The sequence below is a fragment of the Rhinolophus ferrumequinum genome, chromosome 23 (assembly GCF_004115265.2).
Source record: "Rhinolophus ferrumequinum isolate MPI-CBG mRhiFer1 chromosome 23, mRhiFer1_v1.p, whole genome shotgun sequence".
NCBI lineage: Eukaryota > Metazoa > Chordata > Mammalia > Chiroptera > Rhinolophidae > Rhinolophus > Rhinolophus ferrumequinum.
In genome coordinates, this window is record NC_046306.1 from 14768808 (window position 1) to 14786423 (window position 17616).

Genomic DNA, 17616 nt, shown 5'->3' on the forward strand with positions numbered 1-17616 from the left:
GCCCCACCCACCACTACCTGTAGGCTCTTTCAGGGCCAGAACTGTGCCTGTGTTGCTCACCACTGTTGTATCAAGTGCCTGGCACATAGTGGGTGCTTGTGATTATTTATTGAAGGGACCAACTGTGAATCTCATTAGACCAGGCGAATAACAGTGTTCCTGGGCTATTAGCATCCTTTCCAGGGCTCCTTTGCTTTTGCAACCCCAGTCTCAGGAACAGGACCTCATAGTAGGCAATAAGTAAAGTTTAGCTACAGCAGTGAATGCTCCAGAGTCACACTTCCTTCAAATCCAAACAAAAAGACTGACATTATCAAGGAAACAGCGTTATGAGGTGCTCAGCCTCCTTTACACTTGGCCATGTCGTGTCTTGTGGACTAGACATACCTCAGAAATCTTGTCTCCAAACTGGGACAGCAGAGCTATGCGGGGCTACCTGGAACCAGCCCCCACTCTGGCATGTGAGCCCAGCCCCGCCAAAGAGGCCGTTAGCTAACTCCTCCAGGAATTCTCTGGACCATGGATAGGCAGCGCCTGCTCAGGCTTGGGATTTGATGCTCTGCTTTTGCCTTTAGCTGGTGAGGGGAGCTGAATAAAATCCCTCATCCATGAGTCCTTCCAAAAGAAGGCTCCTCTGACCCCACTGATAGCGTAGTTTGGCAGACAGCCCATGGGTGCTCAGTAGCAAATTAACGAACGAAGCAAATAACTGTGGTTCGCTTGCCTTTATGTCATTCAATAATCATCTGTTAACCGACAATTACAAGAAAGGAGACCTGTGCTAGAGACTGGCGTTAGAGAGATGAGTAGGACACACTCCCTGTTCTTGAAGACTTGCCATCCTCACCAGGGAGACTTGACTAAGTAAACCCAGCGCGTCTTAGTTACAAGAGAGTCTGGGAAAGACTCTCTTAAGCGAGAAGAGGGGGTGCTTCACTGTGCTGGAGGGCTGGTCTTAACCATCAGTGAGTTTGGGGAATCAGCATCATAGCTCAGGGGCATTCACACCCCTTCAACTCAGCTGAGTGCTGTGAACACATGGCTGAAAAAGGAGAAACTCAGTTTGGTTCCTAGAGAACAAATGTGTGTGGGCAGTGATGCCATCCCTTCAGCGAAGTACTGAACATCACGAACATGAAGGGAACACCTATTATGAGCCAGACTCTGGGCTAACATGAGGAAACAAAGATAAAGGAGGCATAACCTCACACCTGAGGAGCTTGCAGACCCCTGGAGGAGACAGATGGGAAAACAACTAGCGAATGGCATGGTACACGGAGGTATGTGGGAAGCGTTACAGAGAGTTCTTAGAATTTAGAGAAAAGGGAGGAATTCTCAGGGACACAAGAACAATTCTCAGGCAACCAGAGAAGGTATGGTCGTTGAGGATGGATGGGTTGTTGAGAATGTGGCAAAAAAGTAGGAATGGGTCAGGAAGAGGATTCTTTGGCTTTGAGCTGCCTCACGTAATCATGGAACCATTGGGAATATGAAGAGCAGCAGGAGAGATTCACTCCGGGTGCTGGACCACGCTCCAGAAGTATTCACACAGGTGTTTGGAACGAGGAGTTGCTTCTGATCCCTGGCACACTGCAGCACAGGCAGGCTTAGGCATTCTTTGGCTGCTTACTTTTCCTTATGACATTAGCAAACATCATTGTTTTGGGTCAGGGGACTGAAGGACCAGGGGACTTGAAAGTTGAATGCAAGGTTTCTGACTATTGAGGTCTAGACTTAAGGTCAGAAAAACCTATGGACTCTTGGGCCTGCCCTTCATCAGCCATCTTGCCTTGAGCAAGTTCCCTGGGTTTTCTCATCTATAAAATGGGAAAAATCATTTCTACTTTTTGGAATGTGTGTGAGGCCTGACCAAGATGGATCCATAAAACGGCCTGGCACGGGGCTGAGGATCTAGTAAGTGCCCAGTTCCCTGCCTTCCTCTATCTGGATTTGAGTCCACATGTTAGCATCTGGCAGAGTATGTAGCATCTGCATTAAAGTCAAAAAATGGAGTTAGTTGGATATAAGCATTTTTTGAACCCAAGGCAATTTCCCTTTAATACACGAAATTTCTACCCCAACATTTGTTTCATATAAGGTACAAAACAAACACTTTATGTTTTTATTTTTAAAAGGGGGGGGTCAAATACATGGTGACAGGAGACTTATCTTTAGGTGGTGAGCACACAATGGAATATACAGACGTCATATTATCAGGTTGTACACCTGAGATTTACGTGATGCTATTAACCAATGTTACCCCAGTACATGTAATTTAAAAGATCCAGTGGCTTTCATTGTTATTGCCTCAGCATAAAGCTGGGGGTTTTTTTTCACCATTTACCTGAAAGACTAACGTAGGGTTTGGAATAATTTCATGGCCCGAAGAATCTAACTGTAGTTCCATAGTTTGATCCTAGGGATACAGCAGCATGAGGGATAAGATTCTGCCGTTGATCTTAGCGGAAGATAAGAATGTCCCAACACAGCCGTTGTGTAACCTTGGACACCTCAGTTTCCCTGACTCTCCATTTCTTCATAGGCAAAAAAATAAATAGATAAAAATAAAAAGGAATACAATAGCAATGCCAACCGCACAGGGAGTAATCCTCAGAAGGATTAAGGGGGACAATGTGTGTCATACTCATCGCACAGTGCCTGGCACATAATGAACAATAAATACCAGCTGTTGTCACTGTGATTATTATCTCGTCAGGTGTGTGAGCCTCCTCAACATCTGTGTCCTTCTCCTTCCCCTCCCAGGCGCCTCCACCCAGAATTCTAACACTGTGGAGCCAGAGAAGCAGGTGGACAACACCGTGAAGATGGCCGGAGTGATCGCCGGCCTCCTCATGTTCATCATCATTCTCCTGGGCGTGATGCTCAGCATCAAAAGGAGGTGAGTCGGGGTTGCTGCCCCGCAGACTGTGCCAACCCCCGGTGGCCCCAGCACTGCCACGTGCCAAGGCCGTGCTCTGTTGATCCCTTCTAAGCAAGCACCGCCTGCTGATTGTGCAGGTCCTGAAATATGTGGGCCAGTTGTGGCTGATTGTGTTTGGTGACTGAAGGGTAGGTGCTGCCTGCTTGGTGAGTGACCCTGAGACGGTCAGTTTCTTATGGGGCCAGGGATCCCTATGGTTGGGCCACCTTGAGGCGCCATGGGATTCCTTGTGTCATGAAATGAGTCTTCTCAGATTTAACTGCTCTGCTATGATGGGTCACGTGATCAAGATAAATGGAGAGCCCCGGAGACACAGATGAGCCCAGGAAGGTAGATGCAGGAAAGCGATGCTTCATCCTTCTCACTACACGGCCATCTTCTGTTTATCAGACATTGACAAGACTTGAGGATAACACAAGGGAGGTGCAGAGAGGGAAAGGAAATACCATCATGGAAAGTTGATATCCATCATGAGCGTCGGCTGTCACTGTCCCTACAGTGTGCTGGTTATTCCTCTAAACAGAGTCCTACTGCCCACCTCTGCGTAGCCCGTGGACTAGTGCCAGAATTACATGCCTACCACTCTCCTCCCTGTCTTCTCAATTTCAACTCCATGGTCCCAACCTTGTTCTCCATCTTCCCACTCCCTCAATCTGCCAGAGCAAACAACCTTCATTTACCTACCTTATAGTAATACGTGCTGCAATGTTCCCTATCCCCAATTTAAAGAGACTTTCATATTATTAAACAAACTACGTAATACCTCATCCTGAATCTCTGGGTTTGGTTACCCACAGAGGTCAGGACAAGCCCAATAACGAGGACCAGGGACTTGCTTCCATCTGTACAACAAAAAGTACTCGTGACATGTGTTCCTCACCCAAACAAAGGGATAGGATGCACCAAGGACAAATTCCAACCTCCAACTAAGGGGTCACATGACTATCAATGCAGGAAGTTAAAAAATAATAGTAATATCCCCATTTACCGCCAGCAGTGCGTCAGAAACACTGGGGTTCCCACTATACATGCAGTGAGCCGTCTATTAGCCATTTTGGCACCAGAATGTCCTTGTGTCTCTCATGGTTCTGTTCTGACACAGTCAGTCCCCCCTCTGGCTAAGATATCTTGTTGGTAGGACCTTGTCCTTTCTTCACATCTTTTGTCTAACAGGATCATTTCTTTCCTCAGACTCCCAGAAGAATGAAGAGTTAAGGTTCTCAACCAGTTGCTGGTTTTCTGGTTGGAGAGGCTGGGGGAAGGGAAAGTACTGTGTTAATATTTGGGACCAAGAGCCCCCACAGGGTTAATTAAGGACAGTGTTGCATTTTCACATCATTAGCCTCATCCATAAAATGGGGCCATATTGAATGTCTCAGTGACAAGTCAGCTGCTATTAGATGAGGTTGAACATGGGCTTTGATTTTTCTGGGGACAGTAAGCACTTTGCACATATAAGATCATTCTCATGTTTCTTAGACTTGCAGACACATTGGTGGCAGAGGTGAGTTTCGGATTGTCTCCCTGGAAAAAGTAACCAATTTAATAGAATTGCATTCCTCTTGGATAGAGCTGAAATGTTCTCATTCTTTGCCACTGATTTGTAAGTCAGATATGCTCTTCCAATTTTGCTCTTTCTAAAGCCTGGCTTAACCCACGTCATCATCGACTGTGAGCTTGTGAAGAAATTTCACTTCCTTCTCAACAGCTATTTCTGAAATGTGTGACTTTTGGGGAGAGAGGAAAGGACATTATGCTTCCAGGGTGGGAGCAAGTATAAAGTGAGTCCTTTGTATGTTTTTAACCGTTTCTGCACGTCTTTATCTTTTACTTCGATCAAAATTATCCATCAGACCCAACCAACGTGTATCACATGACCACCATTTCTCCTCAAGAGGCAAAAGTCAAGTGTTGGAGCAGTGGGCAGAGGTTTGGATTTTGCTAATCAGTGTTTACATATGTAGTATCCTTTGGAGAAAATACAACATTTTGCTGAACTAGTTGTAGTAAGAATGTACAGATGGGTATAGGGGAAGGAAAGGGAAAGAAAGAAGACAAGAGGAAAGGAGAGGAGAGGAGAAAGGGAAAGGAGGAGTAGAAGAGAAACTGAGCACAGGCCTGCACTCTTTCCACTGACCTACAATGTCTTCTCATGTCTAGAGATGCCCAAAAGCCAGTGAAGGCTTTGATGGGCTCCTTCACCTCTGATGGGGAAAACTTCTTTGGTTGACTGAGTTTATCACTAACTTACTGCTGACCGTTAGAACGCTGTGCACAGCTACCTGAAAGGAAGTTCTATTAAAGGAAAAGAAACCCCTAACTAGTAAGCAAATCATCACAACTCAGGATGCTAGTGTCAGAATCTCTTCAGTCCCATCACGATCCAGAGTTAGTTCCTGGATCCAGGAGCTCTCAGAAGCCAAACACCAGCGACATCCTCTCCACTGGCTTGAGCTGGGCCCTCTCCCTAATCTCTGGGGACATGGGCATGGTGGTTCCCTGTTTTCTCTGCTCCTAGTGGATCCAACTGATTCAAAGTCTTCACCAAAGCTATGGCCAAATGTTCCCAGGACACATAAGATGTCCTAGCTTCTTCCCCTGGAGGCGTCATCGTCATTGGCAATTGGCCTTCGTTGTCACTCTCCAAAGAGATTTTTTTTCTCTTGCTATTAGGTGTTTCCTTTTGTGATGCTGAACTAGAAAGCAAACAGAGAATGGGCTAGAGGTCCAGAGGACCAAGAGAAGGGCTTAATGAAAGAAGCTAAATCAATTTACATGCAGAAGACCAGGGTAAAAAGAGAGAGGAGGGAAGAGAGAGACAAAACATCAAATAAAACCTGACTGACGTTTTGTCGTTGTTCCTTGGTGGTTTTGTAATGGGCGGAGGGGATGTTGAGAAGTGAACGGTGGCAGAAAGGGATGTGAGATGTTGGCGGGTGACTCAAACGAGGTTCCCTTAGAAGCTGCAAAAGATGGGAGTTAACGATTAGAATTATTTTTGCATGCCTCTGGCTGTTTGGCCTGGGCGTCTTTGAATGTGGGACCTTACAGAGTCCGAATTACATGGAGATACAAAGGGTGAGTGTCTCCATGTGGATGAGTGTGTGGATGAATAGCTCTGAGGATCGCTGGGTGAATAGATTGTTAAGTGTGGGGAGGAATCGATGGTTGGATGGAGGGATGGATGGATGGAGGGATGGATGGATGGGTAGAAGGATGGATAGGTGGTGGGTTTATGCAGTAGATGCATGGGTAGGTGATTCAAATGGATGGTTAAATACACAGCTTAGTCTTGTTTAAATAGTATGGAACAAAAAAGGGAAGCTGTGCCTCAAGTCAATCTTGTCAGCCAGCTGAAAAGTAGATTCACAATATGTGATTTATTAAGTTTGGGGTTTTGTGTGTGTGTGTGTGTGTTTTTTTTTTTTTTTTCCAAGCACAGCTGTCTTCCTGCTCAGGAGTTTTTGATCTCAGGCAATCTGTTACTTGCAATATCTCTGTATCCTTGTAAATTTAGACCTTCAGTAAATCTTCTTCAGGCCTTAGAGAAAACACACATGTATACTATCTTTTGGTCACAGAATTAAAGAACTATAATCCTTGCCCTGGAAGACTTTGCAATTTAATTGGGAAAAGGTACTCATTTAATAAAAGCTTGTCAGTTGCCGTCATTCTGGAGTTATTTGCCTTGAAGCTGGGTCAGGATAGCACTGGCTTTTGGTAACAAACAGGCTCACTCAGAAAAATCTGCTTGGAAGTGGTGGTTTGAATGTTACGGAAGCGTGTTGTCATGAGGAGGTAGCCCAGGCAGAGGTGAATCCTGAAGGGCAAGAGCAGAAAAGCCAGAGGCTACAGAGCATAGAGTGCAGCGTGGAGCCCAAGCGTGCAGCCTGGGGCTGCTCACTGTGGAAACCCTTGCAATTGGTCCCCAAATACACAAAACCGTAGACCTAGTGAAGAGTGACCTCTGAGAGCCTCAGCTGCCTCAAGTAAAAGTAAGAATAATGCCTTCTCCGTGAGGTTGTGGGTAGGGTTAAAAGAGATAAACATGTGACATCTCCATGTCTGGCTCGCTGTATTGGTCCACACGCATCTGTTTCTTCTCCTCTCAAAGGTCGCACAGGCTGGTGGTCGAGAACATGAGCTTGAGGGCCCTGGCACTATCAAACCCAGTGACTGACTAAGTGATTTTAGGGAAGACACTTAGCCTTTTTTCATCTCCGTGGTTCCTCATCCATAAAGTGGGGGTATAACAATACCTGTCTGTCAGGGTGGTGGTGAGGAATGCATGAGTTTATTCCTGGTAAGAGCCGAGAACAGTGCCTAACGATGTAGTAAGCGCTAGACGAGTATTTGTTCTGATGTTATTAGGATTTTGATATTCCTAACAAGGTGAGCACTTTGCTCCCGGTCACCAGAGTAAGCAGCAGCACACCTTGTGTTTGTGGGTGACGTGGGGGCATAAACTCCTCTTCCCTGAGCCCAACTGTATTTCAGATGTTTAGATGAATGTAATCTAATATTAATTTAGATTAATATCATTTACTTATACTATTTTTATATGTCATATGTAATTTGACTATAATTTAGATTTATATAATCCGATGTTAATACCCACAGTGACTCTTGGGAATAGGGAATTAATGCCCCCAACCTTGAGATGGAGAAAATGAGACTCCGAAATAGTTAGTGACTTGCTCTTCAGTTAACAAGCGCTGGTCCTGGGATGCGAAGGAATGCCATATTTACACTCTTCAAAGCTCTTTAAGCTGGCAGTTATCCATGCCATTCACTCTGTCCCTGGATCAGGAAACAGGTCCAGGAGAAAGAATCCACTTGCCCAAGATGTCACAGTGAGCAAGGGAAAGAGCTGGGATCAGAATGCTGGCCTCTTGCATCTCAGCCCAGTGTTTTTGACAATATGGAGAACGCATGTGTCTATACGTCTTCATTGAAGGCATCCTGAGCTCTCTGTTCTTGAAGAATCACATTTCCGGGCCCTGGACCACAGAACGAGGAATGAAGAAGAGGAATGGTCTCTTTACAATGCCAGCCTGTATCTTTGTCTTCATGCAGTCTTAGGGCCTATTTATTCTCTTCATATGGTCTCTCCAACATGGCAACCTCCAGATACTTGGACATCTTACCTAGAGTGTTCTAAGCGAGAGTTGCAAAGACCTGGACACTGATGCAAAGCTTCTTTTTTGAAAGTCCCAAAATGTAACACCTGTCAGATAGGGCCAGCCGTGGTTCAATGTGGGAGAGCATTACACCTTGGCATGAGTTTGGGGAAGTGTGGATCATTAGGGCGCCATCTTGGATGCTAGCTTACATGATTTCCTTGCTGTTGGCATGACCTTACTAACCAGACTCTGGTGTGGTTTGAACTGGAACAGAGAAGATAGAAGTCCTTATGGTTTTCCTTAGATCATAGGAGCACTGCCCTGTAGAAGAGTGGTACACCAGTTCTAGAAGGCCACAGAAATCTGATCCAAGATGAAACAGTCATATTTATAATGAAGCTAATTTCAGTTAACCATGAGAAGTAACTTTCAAACAACTAAAACAGCCAACGTGAGATGTGGCTTCCTCTGTGAGTTTCTCCATCATAGGAGACATCGTTCTCATTTTTTCTACCACTGACATTGTCTGATTCTCAGCAAAGATGACTAGCAGAGAAACGTGCATCTCCTTGAGCTGAGGGATACTGAAATACTATGTGTATTTCTAAGAATCAAGATTTTATATAAATCTAATTCTTGTCTATTTGTCTTTTCTTTCCCCCCCTTTTTGGACATTTCCTTCATCTGACTGCCCATCAATATATAGAAGAAATGCTTATTCCTACTCCTATTACTTGTAAGTATCGACCCGGGGTTAACTTTGCTTTGTGCCCTGTAAGGGAAACTGTAGCATGCATTTCCTGCTCCAACCCAGTGTCTGTTGGGTCCTCATACTCACTTCTGTCTAAATCATCTGTAGCCCCAAAGTTTTTATTTTGCATAGACGTTTTCCATTTGAAAATGAACTGTTATTGTTCGTGTCTGTTACGTTTCTGCCATTTTGGATTTTTCCCCCCTGTTTTTGGAGATGTGAAGGGCTATTTCTCCTTTGTCAGTATAATTTTCTAGTTAGAAATTCCCAAATTCCAGTGAGAGATCAAACATGCCTCCTGCAAGACTTGCTTACATAACACAGAATCACAGATCTCAGTAACCTTCAGAGTCCATTTCATGTCCACTTGGAGAACAGGTAGCCCTAGGGGCCCAACGGTTTGAAAGAAATTCCGTGGCTGTTTCTACTGTTTCAGAAAATCTACAGGGCATCATGACTTTATCTGGAAACAGCTTCACAGTGACATCCAAGGTCTTTGCTTTGGGATGGAATTATCTCCGTTTGGTTTCAGCATTAGTCATCTCATGCTATCCGTGGTAGTTATCGATGGTTGGTAGTTATAGATGGCTAATTGCCTGTCCATTTTTTATTGCACTTTCTAAATGAATGACGATGATTTTTCTCATTATTAAACCAGATATTTTCAAAACATGAGGGTAAAAGAGGAAAAACTCCATAAATAAATCCTCGGTAATGAAGTTAGAAAATCACTGAATTAGTCCCATTTTCCTAATACACATTTTCCATATTTTATAACTGAGGTCCAAAGAGGTACGTGAAATCATATATGCAGTTACCAAAAGAGAGGGATCAAACTTCAGAATGCCTGGCTCCTGGTAAACTCCATTGTCCATCATTCCATGTTGTGCTCGACCCCTGGGAACCCCAGCCTTGTGAGAGGGGCCCTGTCTGTCAGTGATCATCTGCTGAAGCCTTCACAGATGAAGATAGAGCTAGCAAAAGTCTCCCCCATCCCCTCTGCTCAGTGCTTATGTCCACAGGTCAATAGGCCCACGTGATGAGCAAATAAGATTCTGATACCACTACCCTCGTGTTATACAGAAACCACTGAACCCCACCACCAACACTAGAAGTACTTGCTTCATTTGTTCATTCATTCGTTGGACAAACATGCACTGAACATGCACGTTGTGTTCCAGACCCTGGTTGCGGAGATGACCAGGACTTTGAGCCTTACGCCAACAGTGCTCAAGCCTACCCGAGAGACTGGCATAAAATCAGATACTTGAAATGTGATGGAGAGGTGTCTATATGTACTGTGGTTTAAGAGCACTTAGCTGCTTGACTAGTTGTTTTAATGGGGCAACAGGTAGTTATTAGTGTTTTTAGAAACAGATTTTACCCAAAGAAATAAGAATTCTGAGCAGAGGGAAGAGCATCTGTAAAGGAATAGAAGCAGAAACCAATGTGGGGTTTTGTTGTGGTGGTGAAAAAAGAATGAGCCTTAGAAATCATGCAGCTCTGGGTTCAAGCCCCATCTCCATCACTCACCAGTTATGCAGCTTTGAACAAATGTCTGAAGTCTTTGAGCCTCATTTCTCTTCGCTCTAAAATAGTGGCAATGTGCGTGACTCAGAGATACCCTGAAGAGGGAATGACACAATTTTGTAAAGTGTTGATCACAAAGTTGGCACTCATGAAATGTTACTTTTCTTTCTTTCCCCTTTCAGAAACCATAAAGGGTTAGGGCACTAGTGGTGGCCCCTGGGATCTCCTTGGTCTTCCAGGGGTTTTTATGGCACCATAAGAACCACCCAGTAAGTGTGGGCATGGAATGACCCATCACAACCTGTGGGCACCTCATCCCCTCAGTCTGTTAGCCAGTGTACATAGCATGGTCTTTAGATGCCCACTTTATACCACGTGTTGTGCTGGGTAGTCTGATGAACTCAAACATGGACAGTGTGGGAGTGTAGGAGACAGGTACCCAGGTACTTTGCACTTCAAGGTACAGTGATAAACAAGGGCCTTTCAACTGGTGCAAACTTGGAGTCTAGGTCATAGAACCTGGAGTGTGACACTCATGCCAGCCAGCAACTGACCGTGGTTAAAGATTCAAAGGAAGAGAAGACCTGGCAAAGCAGCCAGAAAAGTAGGATGAGAAATGCTAGAAGCACAAGAGAAGGCCATGCAGAAGCGGGAATTGGCAGTCGCAGAGATGCTGAAGAGAGACGGCCATGGAGGGTGTGGGCACGGCCTTGACATTTGGCCATCAGTAGTCACTTGTGCAGGGTGTCGGGTAGGGTTGGCAAAGGAAGCCAGCCTGTCTGGAGCCCAAGAAGAATACTTCTTTTTAACCACTGGTGCCTAAACAGTGGAGAAACATGACATTAGCCACTTGGAGGGCCAAAAAGTCCTGGGCGCATGCAGGTCAAGTTGAGGAATCTGTGAGAAGGAAGATGCTGAAGATGGTGGCTGTGGAAGGGAAGGCCCAAAGGCAAAGTGTCTGGGGACAGGAGCAGCCTAGGAGGGGAGAAGGGTCAGGGCTGGTGAGACCATAGGATTGAGATGCGTGTGGATGGAGAAGAGAAATGATGACCTTCGTGATCTCAATTCAAAAACCCCACTCCGCCAAGTCTTCGGTATAGACCCTGAGTGGGTGCTTTAAATGCTCTCTGTTCAAAGTGTGGTCCATAGACCAGAAGCGTTAGCATCGCCCAGGAACTTGCTGGAACTGCAGTCCCTGGGCTCCCAGCTCGGACCTTCTGCGTCAGAACCTGCATTGTAACAAGATCCTCGGTGACTCATGTGCGCGTTAAAATTTCAGAAGCACTGACTTAACCAGAGTCTCAGCTGTCTCATCTATAAAGCAGGTAAAATAATACCCTCCTCACAGGAGTTAGGGGCCACTTGGTCCCTTTGAATGCCCCCAAAATTGTCCATGAGAAAGAGCTTCCAACATGCTTTGGCTGAACCATCTCTTCCATAAAATCACGTTTATTCATTCAACAAATATTTGTGGAGTACCCACGGAATTGCCAGGCACTGATCAATGGACGAACAAAAATCCTTGCCCACGTGGAGCTTTTCAATGGAGTAGGTAGAAAATAACATATAGAAGAAAAGTAAGTAGTATAGATGTTATGTAATGGCCAAGAGAGCTAAGGAGAAAATAGACAAACCAGGGAAAGAGGATATAAAGTGTCAGGTAGGAGCAGGAGAATTTGTTTTTCAAACAAAGAGACCCTCAAGGGCTCCCCCATTGAAAGGTCCCATACACAAGAGCAGGGGGCTATACACTTTTTCTGTAAGGAGACAGCAGTAAATATTTTGGGCTTTGCAGGCTCATATGGTCTCTGTTGCACCTACTCAACTCGGGCATAACACAAAAGCATCCGTAAACAATGTACATGAATGAGCATGGGTGTGTTCCCATACAATTTATCTTAAACAATCAGACAGTGGGCCAGGCACATGCTGAGGGCCAATCCCTGCCCTAGACTTTTGAGATAGAGAGAGGATGGGGTTCAAGACTCATCCTGTTTTATTGAGCTCCTACTATACGCTGCACCTTACGTTTGCCATTGCAGACACAAAGGTGAAGGAAGTGTACCTGAACCAGCCTAGAAAGAGGAGGAAGTTGAAAAGAATTTACCTGTTGGTAGCTACCTACGTCGGGCTCCTCTAAAGCTTACAAGCCCTGTGAGATACAGGCTATTGTGTTGAGTTTATTTAGATGTTAAGACTGAGGTTTGAGGACTTGTTTACATCCCACGGCCAGGAGGTGGCAGGGCTAGGGTATGAACCCAGGGCCACATACCCCCAAGTCCTACTCATGCTTTTTACCAAACTCTGTTCTTCAGGGGGTGGGGGGATTCCTGCCTGGGCCATGTGCTTGGTGAGCCCTTGGCCAGGCTGCAGGGGAGCCAGGATTCAAATGCAAATCTGTAGAGCTTCCATTTGGTGCACCTTTCTAGGGACAGGAAGTAGTTGTAATTCCTGGCTAGCAAGGAGGCCCTTGGGATAATCCGGTCGTTGCTGTCCAGGGAATTTGCCACATGGTCATAGTCGAAAGCAATGAGCTGCCAGATCAGAGGTAGCCAAGGGGTTAGAGTGAGGGGTGACCAAAGAGTGCCAGTGACCAGAATAAAAAGAGCTACAGATAGAAGGATCTGGGGATCCTAGGACACAGGATTGTCTAGAAGGGGGTCCTTCATTGTCCAGTACATACACACACACACACACACACACACACACACGCACACAATGAGAATAATGTGGCTTTGGTGTCAGGCCTAGATGACAATTCTAGGTCTGCTTCTCCCATCAGATTGTTCTGACCTTGGACAATCAAGGAACCACTCTGAGCCTCAGTTTCTTCAGCTGCAAAATAGTGATACCGCTAGTGACTTTCCAGCATTTTCATGAGGGGTGATGACAGAGTGTATATGCAGTGTGGCTGACAGAAAGTCGGTATGTTACAAATAGTACCGGTTACCTATTCTTTACATTCTGAGCTGACAGAAATGCTCCTCTAGAATTCTTTCTTGGCCTTTTTATAGTAAAGCAGCACCAACAAATTCTGTGTCTGCTTTTTAAAAGGATATTAAGTGTTGACATGTGTTCACAGGTTAATTTACCTCAAGGTGTGTGATGGGCACAGTAATTGTTTCAAACAGAGACATTTTAGTGCAGCCGTTCTTCTGAAAGCACTGAGATGCTTACCAAGCATTCTGGCAGAGAGAGCGCTTAACTGTTTCACTTAGCCTTGGACGAATGCCTGTGCGAGTGTCACAGAGCCGGAAAACAGTGACATGAACTGCTGCCTGTCTGCAGATACTCTGGGACTCTTAGGCTTTCCCCCTCCTTCTCCCTCTCTCCCCGTTCCAGCATATTCAAATCCCGCATCTATTCTCCAAGGTTCAGATCAAATACTGGCTCCTACAGGAAGTCTTCCCTGATTGTCTCCACCTGCGGGAATGGCCTTTTCTCCCAACTCTCACTGCAGTTACTTTGTTGTCATAGGCGGGACCGTAAGTGTCTTAAGGATGTTTCTAGTTCATTGGGGTGTTCCCCATGGTCTCCCTAACATGCACCATGGACTCCTAGTAAATGTGTGTGGAATGAATGAAAGAACAAGATGAAATTAAAAGACATAACAGTGAACATTAATAGGGAGGTGAGCTGTTCTTCAAAAGAAAACAAATAGCTACGATTTTCCTTGCTTCTGTGGCTTGAAGGCAACCTTTGCTCCTGTTAGAATCAGTGACCTGGAAAAGCCGCTCAGCTTTTTCTGAGTCTCAGTTTCCTACTATGTAAAGTGACGATTAAAAAAATAAAATGCATATCTCACAGAGATCTTGCAAGGATTGAATGAGATAATGTTTGGAAACTGCCTAGAACATAGTAGGTCCTCAACAAAAGTAAGAAACTGCCCCCTTTTCTCAAATGCACACACCTTTTTGCATCACAGGCGGTTGCAAATCGAATATCATTGCCTCGGTACATTTAAAGAAGAATTTAAAATGATTACATTGCGAGAAACTCAAAAAACATTTTATGTAATTTATCAGTCACTTCAAATAAAAATGAAGAAAAAATAGGCATAGAAGGAAACCTTTTCAAAATGAGAAGTATCAATTCCCAGAAGCTAACAGCAAACATGTTGACAGGTGACAATCTAAGGCACAACCATTAAGGCACGTCAGAGATGGCGGCCATACACTGCCATTCAGCCAAGCGGAAGACCTGACTGAGAATTCTGATTCCGGGGCCCCACCCCCAGATCTGCCCAGTCCCTTTGAAAGTGTGGCCTGGGAATCTGCATTCTAACATACAGCTCAGATGATTATTTTGCATGCTGACTTTGAGAACAACTTGTCTCCTGACATCCTCGCATCACCCCGATTCAACTGTCCCTTTCTCAGGGTTGCACCCTGGCACCTGCAGCGCCCTCTTTCTGGCTTGCCTATGTACCTTCTGTGCCTGGAACATTCCAGTATCTGTAAAAAGGGAAAATTGGTATTCTCTTATGTAGTCGGTCCTCCCCAACTCCCACAGACCGTGTCCCTAGTCCCCGGGTGCATGTTTTTGGTGTTGCCGTCACCTTTCATGCATTCACCGATTAACTCATTCGCTCATGAACCGTTCTCAGGTTATACTGCCCTTGGTGTGTTTGCCCAGCTCTCTCCATATCGACTAGGACTGTAGCTTCCTCATTCATCATTTCCCAATGACTAGCATGGAGCCCAGAACAAATCAGGCATCATAAGATTGTGCTGACTACCTGAGTGAATACACACAGGTTGGTGTAGGTGCGAGATTGATCCCCCCCCCATTTTGTTTCGGCTCCCATTGAGTTGTATTACTTCATTCTCTAGAAGTTAGTTCATATCCATTTTCATTTATTTTGGCATATGATGATGGCGGGCTTTCAGATCACCTGTTTTGTAGTTTTATATTGGTTGTAGGTTTCTCAGTGTTGTACTTGCACGTCACAATTATAAATGTATAAAATTAATGAATGCTGCTGCAACAAGATAGATATAAATGCACCGGGTACATCATGTATACAGATTTGTACAGATTTGGAGAGGGATTGTGACTAAATGGATGCTTTATTGTTTACTCTATTGAATTAAAGTCTGAACCCATCAGTCATGAATACCAAACAGAGCAAATCTGTAAGCCAGAATCTGTCACCTTAATCAGGGAAAATACAAATGAGCCTTTCCCCTCCAAAGTTGGCAGAAGATGTGTATGCTTCAGTTCTAAGTTTATACCGTGTTTTAACACCAACCAGGTATTAAGGGTTTCTTGAGGCTTAGAAAGGTCTGTCTGTGATTCTAAGTGCTTCAATTCTGAAAACGCATTTGAACTTTGTCAAGGAGGTATAAAAGAGTGTGCGGATGTCTTTGCTGAAAGAGAGGGGTGACCTACGGAAATGTGGTTGGGAAAGAGAAGTTCCTGGGGAGGACACTGTGATGTACCACTCACATCCCCGGTCGAGATTGAAGGTTACTCCCCCAGTTGCCAGAATTGCTGCTGGCAGACGATTCTTCGTCCTTCAGAGCTTTCTCCCCCAAGGTCATCCAGTAGCTGGCCCACACAGGGGTGTAAAAGTCACCCCTGCTCCAGAGCGTCCCATGGCGTTGGCTCAAGCTATCACTGCAACTATGTCACCATTCAGCTTCCCCTTCTGCCTACTCTTTCCCCTTCCCTTCCTTCCCCTTCCCTCCCCTTCCTTTTCCTTCTGGAAGCTCCTCCTAATTCATCTCCCCCACGTCAATCTCTGTCTTAGAGTCTAATTCTCAGGGGATGCAACTCATGACATTCCCTTTAGCTTTTCTTCAGTTTGGCCATGGGAGACACGTGGATGTGAGCACGTGGTATGGCCCTCCCCGTACGTCAGTGCCTGTGGATACTTTGTATCCCAGCTAATTGGAGTTGCTACTTTATTGCCCACTGATGAAAAGTAAACTCTAAAAAGTCCTTCCTTGGGCAGTCATTCCTTCATAAGCATTTGTTTCTCAGCCATGCCCCTGCTGGGCACAAGGGCTGTACACACCTTCACACAGAGCTCTTGCCTGGGGGAGCTTATGGGGTTATCACAGGAGAGACTGTAGGAAGATCCTTTTGCTGAACCAGCCAGAGGAGAGAACCAGGTTTCCAAGTGCCCAGCCACGGTGCCCCGTAGCAGTGTGTGCCCAGGGTAAGAACCGGTTTAATTCTGAAGGCACTGGCCTTCAGCAAGCAGCCCCAAAGTGGGAATGACTCTTGCAGCTAGGGGTGTAGCAAAGACAGGATTCTGAAGTACACCAACTGGAAAATGCCTTTCTAAGTGTTTCAGCATAGTGCTTTTAATGGAAAGGAGTGCTTTAGTTAAGTTCCACGATGATGAGATTATACTGATTGCATCTTGTTTGCATGTACTGTTTTATCTCTTCCAAAGTGCTTCCCCACCTATTACCTAGTTGTCTAGTTGGGCTGGGAGATACTTCAGCAGATATTATTACGTAGATGACTGGTGCAGGAAAGAACCCTGGGCATTCTGGCCCCGCAGTTTTCCTTTAGTCACTTCACTCCATCTCCATTTCAGTTGCTCATCTCTAAAATGGGGGTCATAACAGTCCATTTTAGAAGAGAATGACAGTCTTTCATACATGAGTATTTACTGAGCAATCGCTTTGTGCTAAGCCCTGGGCTAGGTATTAAGAATTTAGAAAGAAATACCCTTCTTTCCAGGAGCTCACAGCTTACAAGCAACTTGGACGTGTTACCAAATAGTTATCAAATCATGTTATGAATACATGAAAGAGAAACCGGGATGACATGACAAAATGAGGAAGTCACTGACTCTGCTTTGAGGAGAGATACCAAGGGCTAAAGGGCCTGCTGGGCTGCTGCGTATGGGGCAGAGGCAAGATGTTTGCCTCTAGAAATGACACATTCACCCGCTTTTCCTTTTGGCTTCACTATTTAAAATTCTCTCTCTCTCTCTCTCTCTCTCTCTCTCTCTCTCTCTCTCTCTCTCTCTCTCTCTCTCTCTCTCTCGGCGCTGAATCCCACTTTCACTACCTAATAGCTATGCATCCTAAGCTCTCTGGGTTTCAATTTCCAATCTGAAAAAAGGGAACGATAGTGCTCAATTCATGGGATTATCTTAAGACATTAAATCATACATTGTATGTGCCAAGGGCATTGTCATTCATTGAACGGTAGAGCTGAGCTAGAACACAGCAACGGTTGGGTGTGTCAGGGGAGGCGGGGTGATAGAAGTTGTGGTTACCAAACTGAGTTACATGGAAGGAGAATTTGTC

The 17616-nt window shown here is 45.2% G+C and overlaps 1 protein-coding gene across 10 annotated transcripts in view; it reads left to right on the forward strand.

The window, feature by feature from the left end:
• The window catches only part of PTPRT (protein tyrosine phosphatase receptor type T), a 945146-nt gene that overhangs the window by 795819 nt on the left and 131711 nt on the right, over window positions 1-17616 (forward strand). For 6 of the 10 annotated variants that reach the window (XM_033094902.1, XM_033094905.1, XM_033094898.1 and 3 more), the window contains 2 exons: window positions 2764-2899; window positions 8771-8800. In XM_033094902.1, coding sequence (XP_032950793.1) covers window positions 2764-2899; window positions 8771-8800 — 166 coding nt within the window. The remainder of the gene's footprint in view (window positions 1-2763; window positions 2900-8770; window positions 8801-17616) is intronic. The other 4 variants (XM_033094900.1, XM_033094904.1, XM_033094903.1 and 1 more) reach the window with 1 other exon arrangement.